This window comes from Ruditapes philippinarum, unplaced genomic scaffold, assembly GCF_026571515.1.
Source record: "Ruditapes philippinarum isolate M1 unplaced genomic scaffold, ASM2657151v2 ctg1914_1_1_1_1, whole genome shotgun sequence".
In the NCBI taxonomy this organism is placed as follows: domain Eukaryota; kingdom Metazoa; phylum Mollusca; class Bivalvia; order Venerida; family Veneridae; genus Ruditapes; species Ruditapes philippinarum.
The window spans coordinates 168,952-187,651 of NW_026853824.1; the positions used below are offsets into that span (position 1 = coordinate 168,952).

Consider the following 18,700-nt stretch of genomic DNA (forward strand, 5'->3'; position numbering starts at 1 on the left):
GAATATTTACCTCTCATTCTTTTTTCTTATCTTACATCTTCTGTATGTTATCTTTTTATAAATCCCAATGCCATGTGTTCTATATTTTCTTCATTAGTCTTTGATAAGATAGAGAAAAACCAAATCCCTAGAGAATGCCTGAAATGGCAAAATTGAAAATTTTGCAGTGTCTGTGAGATTAAAATCTTTTATCTTGGTTTTATGAACATCAAGAAGTTTACTGTTAGGCTAGTGCTTGGGAAATTGTTGATCCAATCAAATAAAGTCTGCACTTAACATATATTAATTTTTGTTCATTACTCTGCAGCGTCTTTCCTTTTTCAGATTTTTGTTACATTTGTATAAGGATTATGTGAAAACATCCAATATATTAACATATTCTTTGGTGTATGTTTGGGTTCACTTTTGAATTAAACCACTATTTATTCAAAGGCATGCCCGCATAGCAAACCTCAAACATGCTGTGTTTTTGTGTAAATTAACTAGATCTTTCCTATTCAAACCTATTTTACTTTTTTGCAGGCTAACAATACCTTACAAATGCAGAATGAGAAACAAAAAGAAACTGCAGGTGCTCTTTGTCGTGCCAAAGAAGAGATAAATTTACTCCAAAACAGTATTATACATAAAGATAAACTGCTGAATGAACTTGTTGAAAAAATGAAATTAGTAACTACAGAGTATGGATTGCTGAAACAAAACTATGCATGTATGTCTGAAAGCAGTAATGAAAATTTAGCGAAAGAAGTTGAAAAAGAAAAGAAGATGAGAGCAGAAATAGAAAATGCACTGAAATCTGAGCTTGAAGGAGTCAAATCTGAGCACGAATGCAAAATCCAAGAACTCGTTGAAAGTCATAAGGAAAGACTAGCAATGGTAACTGAAGAGTATGAGTTAAAAATTAAAGATCTTGAATCACAATTGATAGAGATAAGAACGAAAAACAAAGAAAATGAGATAAGCTTGGAGAAAATGACCAATGAGAATACTGGTTTGCAATCTTATTGTGATACATTGACAAAAGGTTTAGAATTTCTAAAAGAAGAGCATGAGAAAGCTGTGAGTGAACTTAATGAATTGTCTGGAGGGTGTAAGATCTTGAAATCAGAGTATGATAATCTTGTTGAGGAGAAAGGATTAAGTGAGCTACAGGTAGAATCATTGACAGCTGAACTTGACCATGTGAAAACTGAAAGAGAAAGTTTACTTGTTGAAATTGATAGGTTAAAAAATGAAAATGACAAATTTATTAATGATACTAAAGGTATTAATGAAAAGTTGGAAAACATAACAGTGGAGAATCAGAAACTTTTGCAAGATAATACTGCCTTGGCAGATGAATTAGTTAAATTAAAGGGAGATAATGCAACATACCAGAGCCAGATTGCTGAATATGAGGGTAAATTAAGTGAAAGTGAAGAAATACTTGATGAAAACCATTCTCTTCATGTGCTAAATGATGAACTCAACAATAAAATCAATAACCAGAAGGATGTGATAGCAACATTGAAAAATGAACTTGAAGTTTTGACATTAGAAAATTCACAATATGTTGGTCAGGTGGAGGTTTTATCAAATGGTTTACAGCAAGTTAAAACGGAAAATATTGACTTAAATGGAAAAAATGAAAATCTTCTGAAAGAGGTCACACAGCTGAAAGATAAGATATTGCTTTTAGAAGAAGAGAATTTACAGAATAGAGACAATCAGTTAGTGCTGAATGAGGAAATACAAAATTTAAGACAATGTTTAGCCGAGTCCTCCCCTGAGCCATCAGCTAAAGTGCCTGTACAAGTAACAAATGTGCTGAAATTAAATCAGTCTTTAGACACTGTAAAAGAAGTAAAATATCCAGTACCAGAAGAATTGGAAATTGTAAATGAAGAAATGATAGTTGCTCAGGAAAGCAAGTCTCGAAGTGAGGCAGCACCACATGTGTTCACAAGTCGAAGGGATGATAATGATGTTGAAAATGATAAGAATGAATATTCTGACAATGGTAGACGTTTCAAAAAGAAGAAACAGTCTATTGATTTAAGTGATTATGAGTCAAAAATTGTAGAATATGAACATAAAATTGAACACTTGAACAATGTGATTATTGAAATCCAAGCATCAAAATTTTCAAATGAGGTTGTAGAAGGAGCTAAGCAAGTATTAAAAAGCGATCTTTCAAGTGAGACTGGTGATGAGTCAGATAAAATGTCTGCTGCTGCTACTAACATTGATGACACTGCATATGAGTCTTTGTTCGGTGATCATGCCCATGTAGAACCAGGGTATTCTAATTCTGATGTAGACATTCTTGCGGAGAGACTACAGAATATTCAGCAGGAATTAAACACTGCAACTCAGATGTTACAACATAAAACCAAAGAATGTGAAGAACTTCAACAGGAACTTCATAGTGCTAAACAAAAACTGTTGCAAGACAAACCAGAATCGTCAGATGGCAGTGAAGGTGCTTTAAATGATATTGATAATATTGAGACTGTCAGTAAACAGACCAAGGTAAGTGAGACCTGTTCAGTTACCTGTTTGGAAAAGGAGGTTAATATGCATGCTTCTTCCTCTTTATGTTCTGTTCCGAATGATGGTGTTGTTACTATAGATTCTAGTTTACCTGGGATTATTTGTAAAGGTGATAGTGATTTCTATGTTGACCAAGATACATTTCAGAATGTGAATGAAGATAGAATGGGTATGGGATTACATTCATCTGACCAACAAGGAGTATGCTGTGATATGGAAGGACTAAGAACTGAAACTGACAATGGTATTCATGAAAATTTGTTAAGAGAATTAGCAAAACTGAAAGAAAATTTGATGATTAAAGAAATGGAAGTTATGAATTGTAAAGATACACTGGAACAAATGAGTAACAAAAATTCTGATTTAAACACCTGTGTTGAAAATTTGGAAAGAGAGCAAGAACTATTGAGAACTGAACTTGAATCAAAAGATAAAATAATATCAAAATTAAGAAAAGATCAAGAAAATTTAGAAACTGTATGTGAGCAATTTCGAGTTAGAATGAAAAATACAGATGAAATATCAACTGAAAGAGAAAAACAGGTAAATGAGCTTACTTATGAAAATGAAAAATTGTTGTGGGAAAGAGATGAAATGAGTCAATCTTTGACAGATACTGAAAAACAAGTGCTTGATATGAAAACTGCAAAATGTGATATTGAATTTCAAAAGATGCAATATGAAGAGGAGCTTAACAGAGTGAAAGAGCGTCTGGAATACCTTGAATCATCCGACATTGATATTATGGAAATTAAAGATATGCTTGAAAAAGTTCAAGAAGAAAAAGAGAATATATTGCGAGAAAATGAGAATCTAAATGGATCTCTTTCTGCACAAATTGAAGAAAATGAAAAATTGTTGGAAACCATGCAATGTTTGCAAAAAGAAAATGCTTCATATTTAGAAAGGTTTAAAGTTTCTACTATTGAATTAGATGATGTAAGCAATGAACTTAGAGAAAGAAAATTAGCTGTTGAAAGTCTTGAAGAAAAAGTGAAAATATTAACAAATGAAATGCAGTCTCAGCATCTTAGGTTTGAGGGTGAAATTGAAGGTTTATTGGAAGAAAATTCAACTCTAAAAACCAATGTTCAGATGAAAATTGACGAATGTGAAATACTTAAAAATGACAATGAAAGATTGCAAAGTTTTTTCCCTAATATTGATGAAGAAAATGGAAATAATAACTTACTGAAGACAAAAGTAAATGAATTAGAAGACATTGTAAAAGAATTGAAATTTGAAAATGAAAATTTAGTTGCAGAATTAATGGAAAGTCAGAACAAAGTTTTAGAAGGTGCTGAAGAAAATGAACTATTACTTGATAAATGTGAGGAATTTCAAAGGATAATTAGTGAGCTTGATGATGAAAAAACGTTGCTGATAGAAGATGTGGAAAGAATCAGACAAGAAACAAGTACTAAATTACAGGAAAGTAATGCTGTGATGGAAAAGTATGAAAATCAACTTGAATCTTTAGACCAGGAAAACTCAACACTGAAGACACAAATTTTAAGTCTTCATCAAGAAAAGGATGAAAATGAAATAGATAATCATGATTACAAGGAAAAAATGATTGCTCTAGAGCAAGATTTGTTAAGTTTAGGAGAACAGGTTAAACAGTATGAAAATACAATTGTAGAGAAAGAGGATATTTCATTGAGGTTAGGAGCACATATTGAAGAACTTTTAAAAGAAAATACACACCTAAAAGACAAGTGTGATAGCCTTGAAACAGATTATCATGATGTAAAAGAAAGGGAAGCTTATTTAAAAGAACAAATGAAAATTTATGAATGTGCTCTCAATTCTGGGGAAGAAGGCAGCAGGCAAGAAATCAAAGTTTTGAGTTCAAGGTTGGAATTAGAAAGCAAATACAAAGCGAAGTTTGAGAAGGATTTAGAACATTCACAGAATTGCTTAGCCCAAATAGAGGAAGAAAATAAAAAGATGAAAGAAAGGAATACCATGTTAGAAAAAGAACTGAAAGTCGCTATTGACAGTAGAAAAGAATCAGAAAAAGATAAAGAGAAATTGAGTTGTGAGGTTGATAAAACACTTGGTGAAAAACAAATACTGGTAAAAGAAAAAAGTGAATTAAGAAACACCCTTAGTGAAGTATCCAAAAGCAATGAAATGTTAAAGTCTGAAATAAGTACCTTACAGCATCATTTACAGGCTATTTCAGATAACAGGACACATATTAGAAACCAGGTTGAAATTCTTGCAGCCGAAGTTGAAAATTTAAATGACACTAATAATTCTATGAATGCCCACATAATGGAACTTAACTCTTGGCAAAGTTTTAAGCATAAGGAATGTGAAGAAGTCTTAGAGGATAAATCAGAGTTAACTGAGGAAAATGCAAAGTTGAAAAATAAACTTGAGACATTACAGACAGAGATTGAAAATTCCAGGAAAGGTGCTACTGAACCTGAACACAGTCAACATATTAATATTAATGATATGGAACAGGAATTAATTGAATTGCACAGTGAAAATGAATCTCTAGTAGATGAAATAAATGAACTGCAAGACAAATTAAATGAAAAAGAGGAAGTTATAAAAGCTTTAAATGAAACTATAGATGAAAATGAAGCAATAAGATCAGAAAATGAGGACTTGCAGCAGCAAAACAATGAATTGCAAAGCCATTTTCAGTCTCTTCGTGAGAAGTTAACAAAGCTAGATGAATTAATTGAAAAAAATAAAGCTGCAGAAGTTGATAATGATGCCTTAGGGGAAAGACTTGATGTTCTTCAGAAAAGAATAGTGGAAATACAGAAGGAGAAGCAAGCACTTCAGACGATGACAGATGATCTTACAAATATGTTACATGACATGCAAACAAAATATGAAGAAGTAAAATCAGAAATGGAGAGTACAAAGAAGAAATGTGATAAAGAAATAAATCATTTACAAAATCAGCTACATGAAATGAATGAGGACGTAAGTGAATTAAGAAAGATGCTGGATTATATGGAAAATGAAATGTATAGTCATGCTGAGGAGAAATCTATTTTGAAAGAAAATCTGGAACAACAACAGTCTCAGTTTGTAGAAGTGTGTGAACAAAAACAAAAACTAGAAGAAATTTTAAGTGAAAAACAGCAGAAAGATTTGAAAAATATGCAAATGGCTTCTCAAAGACAAAAGAATAACAGTTTGAATACATCAAGAAGCGAAACAGACATTCCATGTAGCGTAAACATGACTATGGATGATAACCAAAGTCAGTGTGAACAAGATTTACCATGTAATGATCAAAATGACAATGAAAGTCAGACTGAAATTCGGGAGATGAATACACAGCCAATGGAAGAGGTTTTAAGGGACAGCACTGACAGTGATTTTTCTGATATAATACCTTCATTTGAAAGTGCTTTTCATTTATTTGGCCTTGCTTCCTCTGATGAAAGTGCTTCTGTAAGTAGAATGGTTCAGACTAACATAACAATAAGAAGTTGTGATGATGTAGGCTTTCTGTTGGATGATGATGAGGAAAAAACTAAAAATGATCAAGTATTGGTTAAAATTGATATTGAAACACAAACAGATATCGTTAAAACTTTCAATGAATTAGAGGTCTTTCCAAACATTGATATTCCTGGAAATGATTCAGTAATGGTTAGTCAAGATCTTAGAAATGAAACTGTTAACATGGAGGTTTGTGATTCAGAGCGTGTCATTGAGAGTGATATATTCTTTCAAACAAAAGATTTTGCAAGTTCTGAAACAGGGGAAGAGTCTGATACAACAGGAAAAGGCCATGCTTTTAGTCAGATTTGCGACACTACAGTTAATAAATGTGACACTGCCAGTCAGGTAGATTTCGAGGTAGAGTCAATTTCTTGCCAGACGGTTACTCAGCAGGTTCAAAATTCTGAAAATCAAAGACTTCTAAGTTTAGACATAGATAATGAGGACATGTCAGAAACGATATCAGCTAATTTTTCGATTCTTTCAGCTGATAGCGGGATACAATCGGCTTGTCCTGGGGCAGATGGGAGTAATATTCCATTTCAGTACCCTGATAGAAATAATATGAAGAATATTGAAGATTCAAACACTGAATTTAAAAATGATGATAAAGTGGATGGCATTGAAGTCAATAACAGTGTTGCCAAACTAGAATGTGTGGAAGAATCTTCCCAAACTGACAGAGGTTTTGAAAGTGAACTAGAAAGTGCCATTGCAGAAGTAAAAGAACAGTTAAAAATTGAGTTCAATGAAAAATCAGTTGAATTAGAGGCAGAAATTGAAAGCAGAGTGTTGACAAATTTAGACTCTAGGGAACAGAAAGTCCATTTACTTGAAGAAAGTTATGACAGAAAGATAAAACAAATGGAATATGAGATTGAAGAGAAATATGAACAGAAGTTTCGGATGAGGGAGGTTGAGATTGCCTTTGAAGCTGAAAAAGATATAAAAGCTCAGGCAACCAAAGCTAAGAATGCTGCTGAAATAGAGATAGAAAAAATCAAACGTGAAAAGGACCAACAGTTTGTAGAAACTCTTCAGAAAGTTAAAGCAGACCTTAACAAACGGCAGCGTAAAGAGTCAGGAGATATGAGGAGGACAGTTTCTTATGATAGTTCAAGCGAAAGGAGAGACCAAGAGATAGGGCCAGAGGGAGATGCTACACAAATGCTTGATGGAACATTCCAAAAGTTTGCTGAAGATCAAGAGGTGAGAAAATTCTATGTATGTCATATATAAAAAAAGCAATGAGACTATCATTTTTATTTGTAAAAAAAGCCCCTTACTATGTAATAATAACATTTTTGATGGAATAGAAATGTCATTACCTTCTGACATCTGGCCATGAACAAAATAAGCAAAAATAACTCATGTACAGACTCTATCAAACAAAGTTTGCAATTTTCATGTAATTTTGTTTCCATTGCTTCCAAGGGATCATCCCTTTTCCAGATTATTCAATCTTATATGCACCTTATGGTCATAAAATCATGAGTTGCACTAGCTAAGTCAGCAGGTCCTCTCTGCAAAATTTTAGACACAGAAAGAAACCTAAACAGAAGCTTTAGTTCAAATTCACAGGATTTAAAAGATATTTTAAATGTAAAATTTTTTGTGCTAATTTTAGCTCATTTAATTGCATTGCAGTTACTGATATCTTCTCGATAACAAAAGGGTAGATTTTGATGAAACTTAATAGGAATGAAGTTTCAGTTGTGTACAAAACTAGCTTGAAATTTCTGGTTAGCTGAGCAAAATTGCCACAAGGACAAAAGAAAAAAGACACCAGATTTAAATGAAACTAAATGTACTATATAGTCACACTCACAATAAAGGGTTAAATTTGCTGTATTGTCATGAAGCTGAAGTTTGTGTAGTATAACTTCTGCATGCATGATTGTATTTCAAAACAGATCAGTACACATAAGTAGAGGATGTCTCTTGTCAAAGAGCCTGCAAAGTGGTATAACTTGCTTTGAAATTGCAGATTATTTAGATATATAATTTTAGTCTTATATGGTAAGGGGTCATAATGAAATAACACAAAGCATGCATATAATGATGTTAAGAAGCAAAATTTAGATGTAATTTGTGTTGATGTTTTGCCTTGTCCCTCTATTTGACTATTCTATTGAGCAAATTAAGGCTCTTCTTACTCCTAGTATTATGTCAATAATTTATAGTAGCTAGTAGAATACATTGCAAACAGAATGAAATATCATACAATGTAACATAAATTCCTTGAGATGTCTTATTGTATGATTTATTTGACACCCTTGTGGCCATATGATATTGATGAAAAGATCACAACAAAATCATTAAAGTCGTAAAATGCTGTTTAAATTTGTTTTGTGCAATTCAATATAGGTGATATCACAATTCGTGTGATCTTCATTTTGACTTCAATTGCATGCAACATTATTCATATATCTGTACAAACTTCTTTTTGAAAACAGGTAGGTTTACTACATAGCAGTTAATTAAATAATCTAAAAAAAATGGCAACAAACATAACATTATTTCAGTAATGGATATCAAAATTTCTTTATACCAAATCCTCATACACATATTGTTTTGCTTTTGAGTATATATAGTTCTTTCTTGCGGAAGAAGTAAATAAATAATTCATGGCACAATTTGTAAAGAAATAAGAATTAATTAGATTAACCTTTGTGTTATTGCAATGGTTAGGTCCAAAAAGACATTTATATACAGATACATGTTTAAATATTCATGAATGACAACATTTTTGTGCAAATACATTATATTTATGAAATATTTATTCTATATTATATTCTTATTATTTATTCTAAGGAATACATAATGGACTTAAGAATTGAAAACATAATGGAATTTAGAATTGAAACTTTTCCAAAATAGTTGAAGAGTTTATATCTTCAAGAGAGATAGTTTTGAAGTTGGTTATGACTCAGTTTAAAAATGGGAGATCTTGAGATTGGAATATTTTCTATTTCAGGAAATTGCTTTAGAAAGAGATACTTTGCTGAAACAGATTAAAGTAACTCAAGCAGAACAGGAAGTACTTTGTCAACAATTGCAAAGCATTATGGGAGAGCACAGCAATATGGGAAATGACAAGCAAACTAAGCAGGAGCAAGACCAATCATGGTTAGACTGGGACCTTCATCCGGAACTTTCTTTTGGCAGCATGAGATCTAGTTTGGATACCAAAAGTTTGAGTGGCAGTCTGGATCCATCTTCATTTTGTTCAAATTCTGACTGTTTAAATGTGAGAATGAAGTATGAACACCTAGTTGACAAGATTCAACAGTTCTTAAGGTCAAGATCATTGCAAGAGCCATCTGACAGTGCAGGACCAGTGGAAAGAATTCCAACAGATGGTGATGATGATGATGATGATGATGATGATGATATAAGTAACAATGGTGCTAAATATAATGATCGATTTGAAGAAAATGATGAGCATGAAAGTCAAATGCTTCACCGAATAACTTCAATAGATCTTGAAACTTTTGTAAGGGTTCCAAAACCAGCTGATGCAGCTAAGTCTGGTGACCAGTTTGTATATGAGGCTGATGATATAAATGATGACACTACAAGTACGCTTGATTTAGATAGAGATGTAATTGACAGATTGGTCAGAGGAGAATCTAATAGTTCGGAAAATGAAAGGTATAATGCTGAAGGTCGTTTTTCTGAAAATGAAGATTCTGATGATGACAGTGACAGTGATATTATAGAAAGAAATAGCGTTATTAAGTTAAATCAGTCTAGAAGCAGTGCATCTTTTGCAGAAGAAGGTGGACTTTTTTGTCAGGAAGGAGAGTCTCATGTATTATTGAGAAAAAAAAGGCATTTTTCAGATTCTGATATAAGGTTTGATGGAAAAAGTGTTCAGATGACAATGTCACAGAGTGTAAATAATGAAGGGCGTTTTGTTCTTGAAAGATTAGACTCTCAGGTAGAAAAACATAACTTTGGGAAGGAAGAAATATATACTGATCAGTCAGGTGAGAAGAATTCAAATGAGGATAGTGTATTTGAAGAAATGGAAGTTAGAAATGTTTCGAAATTGGCTTCAGAGACTAAATCAAATACAGAAAAACCATACTTGAAAAAGTCTGAAAAAGACGTTGATAAGTTCATAGATGAAAGTAATGATAACCAACCACCAGGGACACAAGAAGTTGTGATGGGTGCAAGTTGTGAGCCTAGGACAGGTGAAGAAACTGGAGACTTTTTTGAAGAAAAGATTGTAAGGTCAGTGGTGCTAAGTTCTAAGGCAAAGAATAGTCAGGACACTGTTGCTATGTCAGTATCACCTAGATCAGAACTAAGAAATACTGAACAAAATCTTGAATCAGACTTGTCAACTGTAAAGGAGTACAAAAATGGTCAACAGAGTTATGAAAATACAGTGTTTGACATTCTGAATTCCATATGCCCTGGTACAGATCCTGGGAGAAGGCCTGGTGCTAATGTTGTTATTGAAGATACTTTTCAACCTGTGTTAAAAGAATTTGAAAATAAAACGGATGAATTTAATGAGTCTCCAGGCTCCTCTGAATCTAATCTTCAAACTTTGAAAGCAGACTTGAGACACATGAAACTTGAGCTGAGATCGCTTACAAATGAAAACAGGGTGTTAAAAGATACAATAAAGTCAAAAGAGATTGAAGCAAAAAAAGATGCTGAGGTTTTGGTTGAGAAAATATCTGAATTAGAAGAAACAAATAGAGAAACCGTTTTGGGAATGGAAAATGCTTACAAAAAGTTAACAAATTATGAACAAGTTGCAGGGAAATACAAAGATTTAGAACAAATGAATAAGGAACTATTTGATGAACTGGAACATTGTAGAGAACTGTTGTTACACCATGAATCAGATGTTAAAACCAAACAGGACCTTTGTGAGAAGCTTGAAACAGTTGAAATTGAATTAGAATGCAAAAGAAGTGATAACACAGAATTACAAAGAAAGTATAGTGAAATGGAAACAAAATGTATTAAAATGGAGAAATTGAGCAATGAGATTGCATTGGAAAAAAGTGAAATTTTGGCACAAAATAGTAAACTTTTATCAGACTTTGAAATGTTTAACGATTTGCAGGAAAGACTTAAAAGTGAAAATGCAAACCTTATACATGAAAAGTCTGAACTTGAAGATGAAAAAGAGATTTTGAAGTCAAGGAGTGAAAACAATGTATCTTTACTAGAAAAACAAGAGGAGTTGAAAAAGAAAATCACTGAAGTACAAAGTGAAAAGGAAATGTTAGAAGTAGAATTTGCAAAGAAAGCAGATTTGATTTTCAAAGAAAAAGATGAACTAGAAAAGTCATTACTTGATCAAGCAGATATGTATGACAGGAAAGAGGAAGAAATCAAGAAATTGAAAAAACATCTTCATGACTTAGAGAGAGAAAATGAAATTTTAAAAGAAAAGTATGAAATTGAATTAAATGAAAACAAAAATTTAAAAGATGATCTCGAAAGAGAAATTTCTTCAAAAATGGAATTAATATTAAAGGGAGAGAAAATGAGTGAAGATTTTGCTGAAATGAAATTAGAATTAGATACTCAATGTACCAGTTTGAACAGTGAAATTAAAAATCTTAAAGCAGTTGTTGAAAATTCTGAGAGTAGATTAGATGAATTAAAACATGAGAAGGAGGAGCTGAATTATTTAATTCAAAAGTCTGATGTTCTAATGGAGGAAAAGGATAATCAAATACAAGAGAAAGACAAAATGATAACAAGTTTGGATAGTTCAAACCAGGACCTCATACATAAGGTAGAGAAATTACAGGTTGACACCATGTCATTGCAGTCTGTTGTAGACGAAATGACTGCAAAAATAAATGAAATGACAAAAGAAAATGAAATATTGCAAGACATTGAAAAGGAGTCAACAGGTTTAAAAGAAATGAATGAGTCATTGAATAATGAATTGATGAAAGTCAAAGAAATAAACAAAGAAAATGAATGGGCAATAAGTGAGTTGTCTGAACAGATTGAATGTCTTGAGAAAGAAAAAATGATGGAAAATGATATTGTACAAACATCTATGATAGCAAACAATAGAACGGATTTTGTTACAGGTGCTAATCGACTTCCAGAGAAAAAATTGACCAAAGATACCTTTTCAAATACAAATTCATATGTTGATGTTGAGAGAGAAATTAATAAATTGAATGAAACTATAGAAGCTCTTAGGATTGAAAATGAGTCTTTGAAAGGAAATGTTAAGAAAAATTTAAGTGATAAAAACATTAAACTAGAAACAGGCACTTTGGACATTGAAAATGTTGAACAGATAAACAGTGAAGTTACATGTGCTGAAAACATTGTACAAAAATTAGATGCTTCAAAATTAGAAAGTGAAGTTTTGAACCAAATAGGTAAAGATGCTTCCAGTGATGAAAACATTATACATGAATTAGAATCTCTGAAATTAGAAAATGGTACATTGAAGACTAGTTTTGAAAACATTAAACAAGAGTTAGATGCTTTGAAATTAGAAAATGAAACATTGAAACGTAGTCTGGAATTCGCAATGGTGAAAGATGAAAGTGATACTGATCTACAGATATTTGAAGACATGAAAGATGCTATAAAATCAATGGAGACTGAGAGAACCTCAGTTGAGAAACATGAAAAGGAAATGTCTGATAATATGGTGCACGAAAACAAAAGGTTAAGAGATGAAATTGAAGAATTATATTCAGAAAATGATGATTTAAAGAAAAGGCTTAAAATTCATGAAGAGTCGGCAAGAAAAGAAAATGGCGAAATTTTGAAAATGTACAGCGATTTAAGGAATGAAGTTGAAATTTTGGTTATTTCAAAGCATGATTTGGAAGTGGAGTTACATGCACTCAAGGATTTACTAGAGCATGATGCAAATCCTGTATTTGAGAAAACAGAATATGATTCCAGTAGAGAACTAACTGTAGAGGATCTTGAGGAAATGGAAGAACTTAAAACAAGTATCGAAAAACTGAAGTCTGATTTAAAAGAAAAAGATACATATGTAAAGAAATTAGAAGAACACTTGCTTAACTTGGACGGTAACATTCCAGATTTAAATGTAACTCCAAAACCTTCAATGAGTAGAGGAACACCTCTGATGTCAAAGTCTTATTTAAGAAGAGGACATAATTGGTCATTAAATTCAAACCGAAGAGCTTATAGTCATGACGTTCCTACGATCAAAATAGATAAGGAGGTAAACAGAAATAAACCAGAACTTGAAAGATCACAAACTTTGGACACATCTTTACATGTTGACGATCTTGATGGAAGTAGAAATTCAGAAAGGCAGTTTTGTAAAGGACTGAAGGCAAAGGAAAAATTAACAAGCTCTACATTAACAGATTCATTAGGAAGATCATCTTTCAGAGGGAGTGTTGATGAGTCTGCAAGAATAAGATCAGGATTGAAACCAGATGAAGATGGTCATTTAGCATTGGAGTTAAAGCAGTTTGAACTTGTTGCTGAAATTACCAAACTAAGAAGAGATTTTCGTGAAACTAAAGCATTGTATTCCAAAGAGACAGCCTTATTAACAGAAGCTTTAGAGAAAGAAAAAATAGCAAATGAACTTAGGGGTATGCATGATATATCTTTCGAACACAATGTTGGATCAAATTTGTCTCATGATGTACTGAAATTAAGGAAAGAGGTTGCAAGATTAAGAGAACAAAATAGAATATTAAGTTTGGATTGTGATATGTGGATAGAAAGATTGAAAGAACAGGAACATATTGTTGCAGATATGAAAGAAAGGATAAATCAGAACACAAGTGGTTATGGGGAAATTGAAGAAGTATTTGGTAGGCAGCTTGCTTTGTTACAAAAACAGAGAGAAGAACTTATAGACAAATTAAAAGAAAGAGAAAGAGAAAATTATTCACTGTCTGAAACCATTGGTGAAAAAGGTATATTAGAAGAAACATTAAGAAAAGAGAAAGATGTTCTTGTAGCAAAATTGAAAGAAAAAGAGAAAATAGAGAAAGAGCTAAGTGATAAAAAAGTATTACTTGAGAAACAAGCAGCGAAACAAAAAGAATTAGAAGATATTGTTTACCAAAAAGATATAAATGAAATAGAACTTATGAAACAAAAGAGAATTCTTGAAGAAAACTTGAGAGAAATTGAATCTAGATTTAGAGACAAAGAGGAGAATTTAGATTTTGAAAAAAATAAACTGCTGAATGAATTGCGAGAAAAAAGAACTAAAGATGTCCGATCTAGATTTTCGGAGAGTGATGATGACGTGTCGTCTGTTTGTTCAGAAAGTGCGGCATTCTCTGATCGTAACATAGGACGCTTAGAGATCATGTTAGAACAGGTGGAAAAACAGCATTCTGTGGCTGTGAATGTTTTACGGGACCAATTACGTATAAAATATAGCAAAAAGGAGAAAGAACTAAGGAAAGAACATTTGGTTGGTTTAGAACGCTTAAAACAAGACAGCAGAAATCAGGTGAATAAATGAACACATATAAACCAGTATGACTCACACATACCTATTATGCAAGGGCAGAAGGATATAATCACAGGGCATTATTATAAAACTAATCACATGTTAAATTGTGGGATATCATGTATACATTTCACTGTCCATAATATAGATATAGCTATATGTACTCTGCAAAAGCCACTAATTTATACAGATATTCATATTTATGCAAGAATTTAGATATCTGAAGTTTCTGTTTTAGTGCTTATTGCTGAAAATGAATTAATGGTTCATCAGAATGGTGATATGACTTGATTTGTAAGACCATCAAGTCCTGACAGGTGTTAAAATGAATCTTTAATACTGCCATAGCCATCAATGTCTTAAGTAATGGATTTGTGATAAGAAAATGTCAGTACCTTGCAGTTTTAATTTTTTTTTTTTCATTTTTCCTCACAAAATATGTTAGTCAAGGCATACTTTACAGCAGAATTATTAAGAGTATCTGATAGATTTCAAATAAATTTTATCACAAACCCATTACTTGTTTTATCACTATTTTGGAAACTAGATCTAGCCTTATTCAGAATTTTGAGTCGTGAAATTAAATTGCATTGGAGAGAGGAAAAAAACAGCTAAATTATAAAATTATATAAACGATTAAGAAATTTTGAGCATTATTTTTTTAAAAAAAAATAGGCATTTGTTGCATTGAAAAAAGATATGTTTATCCTACATATATTAAGGAAGGAAAACACTGAATTACAATAGAAAGGTCTGAGATAATAAGCTTAAGTATAAGGCACAGTGAAATATTTATAATGGTGAGTGATGAAGGCTATCATTGTATTTTTGTTAAAAGTCTTTTGGTATTGTATTTCGCTTGACAAGAAAGAAACTTCAGTTATCTGTAGCTTATAACAATTATGGTTTATATATGCATATATGTTATATACAGTGTTACATAATTATTTCCTTTGTTACATAGGGATTGACCTTAACTCTGAATGTAGATAAAGATTTTCCATAAAATAACATTATATTTTGAATTAAAAAGCATAAAATTTCTGTGGAAGTAAAACTCAATTCAGTGAAGTTTAGCTGAATACTGAAGTAGGGGTTGGTATATCTTTTCAGAAGTTGATAAATTTTGATATTCAAAAAAAGGAAATAATTGTGACATTTGATCCTAACACTATCATGTCTTTGATTTTTTATGTGATTATTTTTGTCACATGAGTTTGAGGATTTGATGCTAAACAACATTAACCTGTATTAAGTAAAGAAAAATATACAGCTGTTTACCATCAAGCCTTCAGACTGATTGTGCTGGTGAAAAGTACTGCACTTTCGCTACTTTTGCTTGCTATATTCTGTTAAATATTGAGAGAATAAGTTAAGATGCAGATTTGATAACAAGATGTCTGTCAGTATTTGGCTGAAATTTGGAAACCAGTCACAGATTACATGTTTTCTAGAACACATTTGAAATTTGAACCAATTGACCAGTCCAGTGTTAACAGTTTTATTGAAAGTGGCTGACTGGCGATCCAGTTGCTGTGCTGGGTCACTTAGTAACCTGGTAAACACAAAAGAACACTTAATGAATAGTTGACCTAGCATTATAGCATTGTATAGAAAAGGCAGCGTTAAAAATTTTCACTTCTTTAATTCATCTGGTTAGTGGCTAGACTGGTTTTTAAATTTCTGTCCATCAAATGATGAGCTTAATTCTCAACATTAAAAAGCTAAATTTGTTGCTGTAGACTCAAAGCTAGGTTGTTAAGAATGTAAAAGAGACATAAATGTGTGATTAGAAAAAAATCAATGCGTCATCAAGTTGTTATTATAGAAGTTTGAAAAGTTTACATGACTTAAAGAGTTAAGTTAGATGTGATAATGAATAGGAAGATAGATTTATGATTTAACATTATCTCTTCTTATAACTAGTACATTTGTGTTTAATTTCTTTTATTTTACACAGCATTCTGGGACCAAATATGCAAGCACCCCATTATTTCTTCATGTATTTTTGTGGGTAAATTGATTTTAATTCCTCTAATTTCAAGTTTTGTTTTGTACTTTCCTTCAAAACTTTAGTCAGTGTTTTATTTATTTATTTTTTGTTTATTTGTTTGTTAGTTGGTTTGTTTGTTTTTTCAAGAATAATCTTGTTAACCCTTTGCTGCCAACAAGATGTTATAAAGTGGTTTCACATAAAGTACTATTTTGTCTATACGTATATTGCTGGGATATGATATCTAATTATTGATTAATTAATTTTATTTTTTTTCCATATTTTTATCATAATTTTAGTTTCAGGTTGAAAAATTATCGTTTTTACTTAACCATATTATTTTCTTTTATAAAAGTTTAGGTTTTATATATCTAACATAATATATAACATGAAAAGTCAATGTCTATAGATCTTAGAAACCTGTAATTATACAAAATGATACATTGTATATTATTTTCTGGCAGCAAAAAGGGTTAATCTTGATCTATTTTTGCTGAAGATTTTGTTTGATTAGGTCATGTGTAAAAGATAAGATTAAGGATAGATAGGTAGGAAAGATATCCTGATAGCCAAATGGGCATCATTCAAGGAACATTGAGGCTCTCTTATTAAGCAAAATGCTTTCTTATAGCCAGAATAAACTAACCAGCTAGCCTTTATAACACAGATATCCATGCTTTTACATGTATTACATACTCTTTGTCATTTGTGTATATTTCGTTTGATTTATTCTAGGAATATTTTTTTTCTAGAAAAAGTTCTGATAAAATTTTTTCGTTTACTTTTCATTTTAATGATTATTATAATTATATAACTAGAAAGAATCTCCTATGTAAAAGAAACATTTCGTTCCTGTTTTCCAAAGTTTTGATTTAAATTTTGTATGTTGAAAACTGAAATGGGCATTTTATAACTTCAAAATTTATCAGCGCAAACATAACATCAAATTTTGTATTTATTTTTATTGTTTTAGCCTTTTAGTACTATGGTTGTAAATTGTCTGTTTAATTTACAAGTTATTGTCTTCAGATCAAAAAAGAAACTAACTCAGGGTGTTTTGGACCAAAAAATTAAAAACCATCATTGTCAAAATCTGTTAAGGTTGTCCTTATGTATTAATTTTGTAGTGCATGTGTATATTTTGACACAAACATTTTAAATTATTTAAAAGCAAATCAATGTTATACTCATATTTATTTTTCCATTAAATGGAAGTAATCTGATATTCATCTCAAGTAGATTATTTAATGCAGTGTGTAATAAATTTATTTTCTAAATCAATGATGGAATTCGATCATAAAGATTTATAATGAATAAATATACTCGGTGATTTAAATCTATGATAAATCAATGAATTATCCCATGGAGTTTCTACATAGACAGTGATAAAAATTTATGATAAATCAATAAATTAGACCACAGCTGTTTTCTTTCGGCCAATCAGAGTACTTTAAAAGTGTTTGATATATCCCACACATCACAGTAAAGTGTTTGATATAACTATCATGTTTGTATTCAACTGAAAGAAAAACCCCGTTATGTGCACGCTTTATGCGGGGAAAATTATATGTATATAGGAAAGTTCATAGTGAAATTCCCATCTTAAAAATAACAGATAGCAATAGTCCTTTGACCAATTTATTTCGTCAGTTCATCATTTTACAAGAATAGTAACTGTATTTGTAAATACGAAAAAAACATGAAATGCGTTTATCAATCTATTTAAATCTCTATATGTATCTACATTTTACGTCCGCTTTTGTGCTAATATTTTTAGGCACTGTGCCTTGTGCATTATGCCCGGCTCACTCTTAATAGCAGACACTGTAGATGTGAATTCATTTTCGGTTTGGGATGAAGGAATTCCACTGTTGGGCAGGGGATGGGGTTTCCGAACGGTGACAGGACTGCGTTTGCAACGCTAAGGCAATGCTATGCTTTAAGGCTTCAGAGGGACGTTTAAAATATTTTTTTCAGTTCATGAATGAGGTAAAAAAAGTCAATGCAGGTTGTATATAAAGCATACAACAAAAACACGAATCTTTATGTCAAGTAAAATATTTTCAACTTCAGCCGGACAATCAATCAATATCCTGAACCCTAGGGTTGTTTAAGCATTAAGGAACATGTTTAATAAAAGTTACCTGCCCGTTTACCCAAGATCCCACTCTTGAGAAGCAGCCATCGCCCATGATTTCTGTCCAAGAGTATTTTTCGGTAAGCAGTTT

The 18,700-nt window shown here is 31.6% G+C and overlaps 1 protein-coding gene across 1 annotated transcript in view; it reads left to right on the forward strand.

Moving 5' to 3' along the window:
* The window catches only part of LOC132738074 (nuclear anchorage protein 1-like), a 163,264-nt gene that overhangs the window by 10,292 nt on the left and 134,272 nt on the right, over positions 1–18,700 (forward strand). The window contains exons 6-8 of the mRNA XM_060725500.1: positions 523–7,221; positions 8,990–14,479; positions 16,440–16,493. Of these exons, the coding sequence (XP_060581483.1) occupies positions 523–7,221; positions 8,990–14,479; positions 16,440–16,493 (12,243 nt within the window). The remainder of the gene's footprint in view (positions 1–522; positions 7,222–8,989; positions 14,480–16,439; positions 16,494–18,700) is intronic.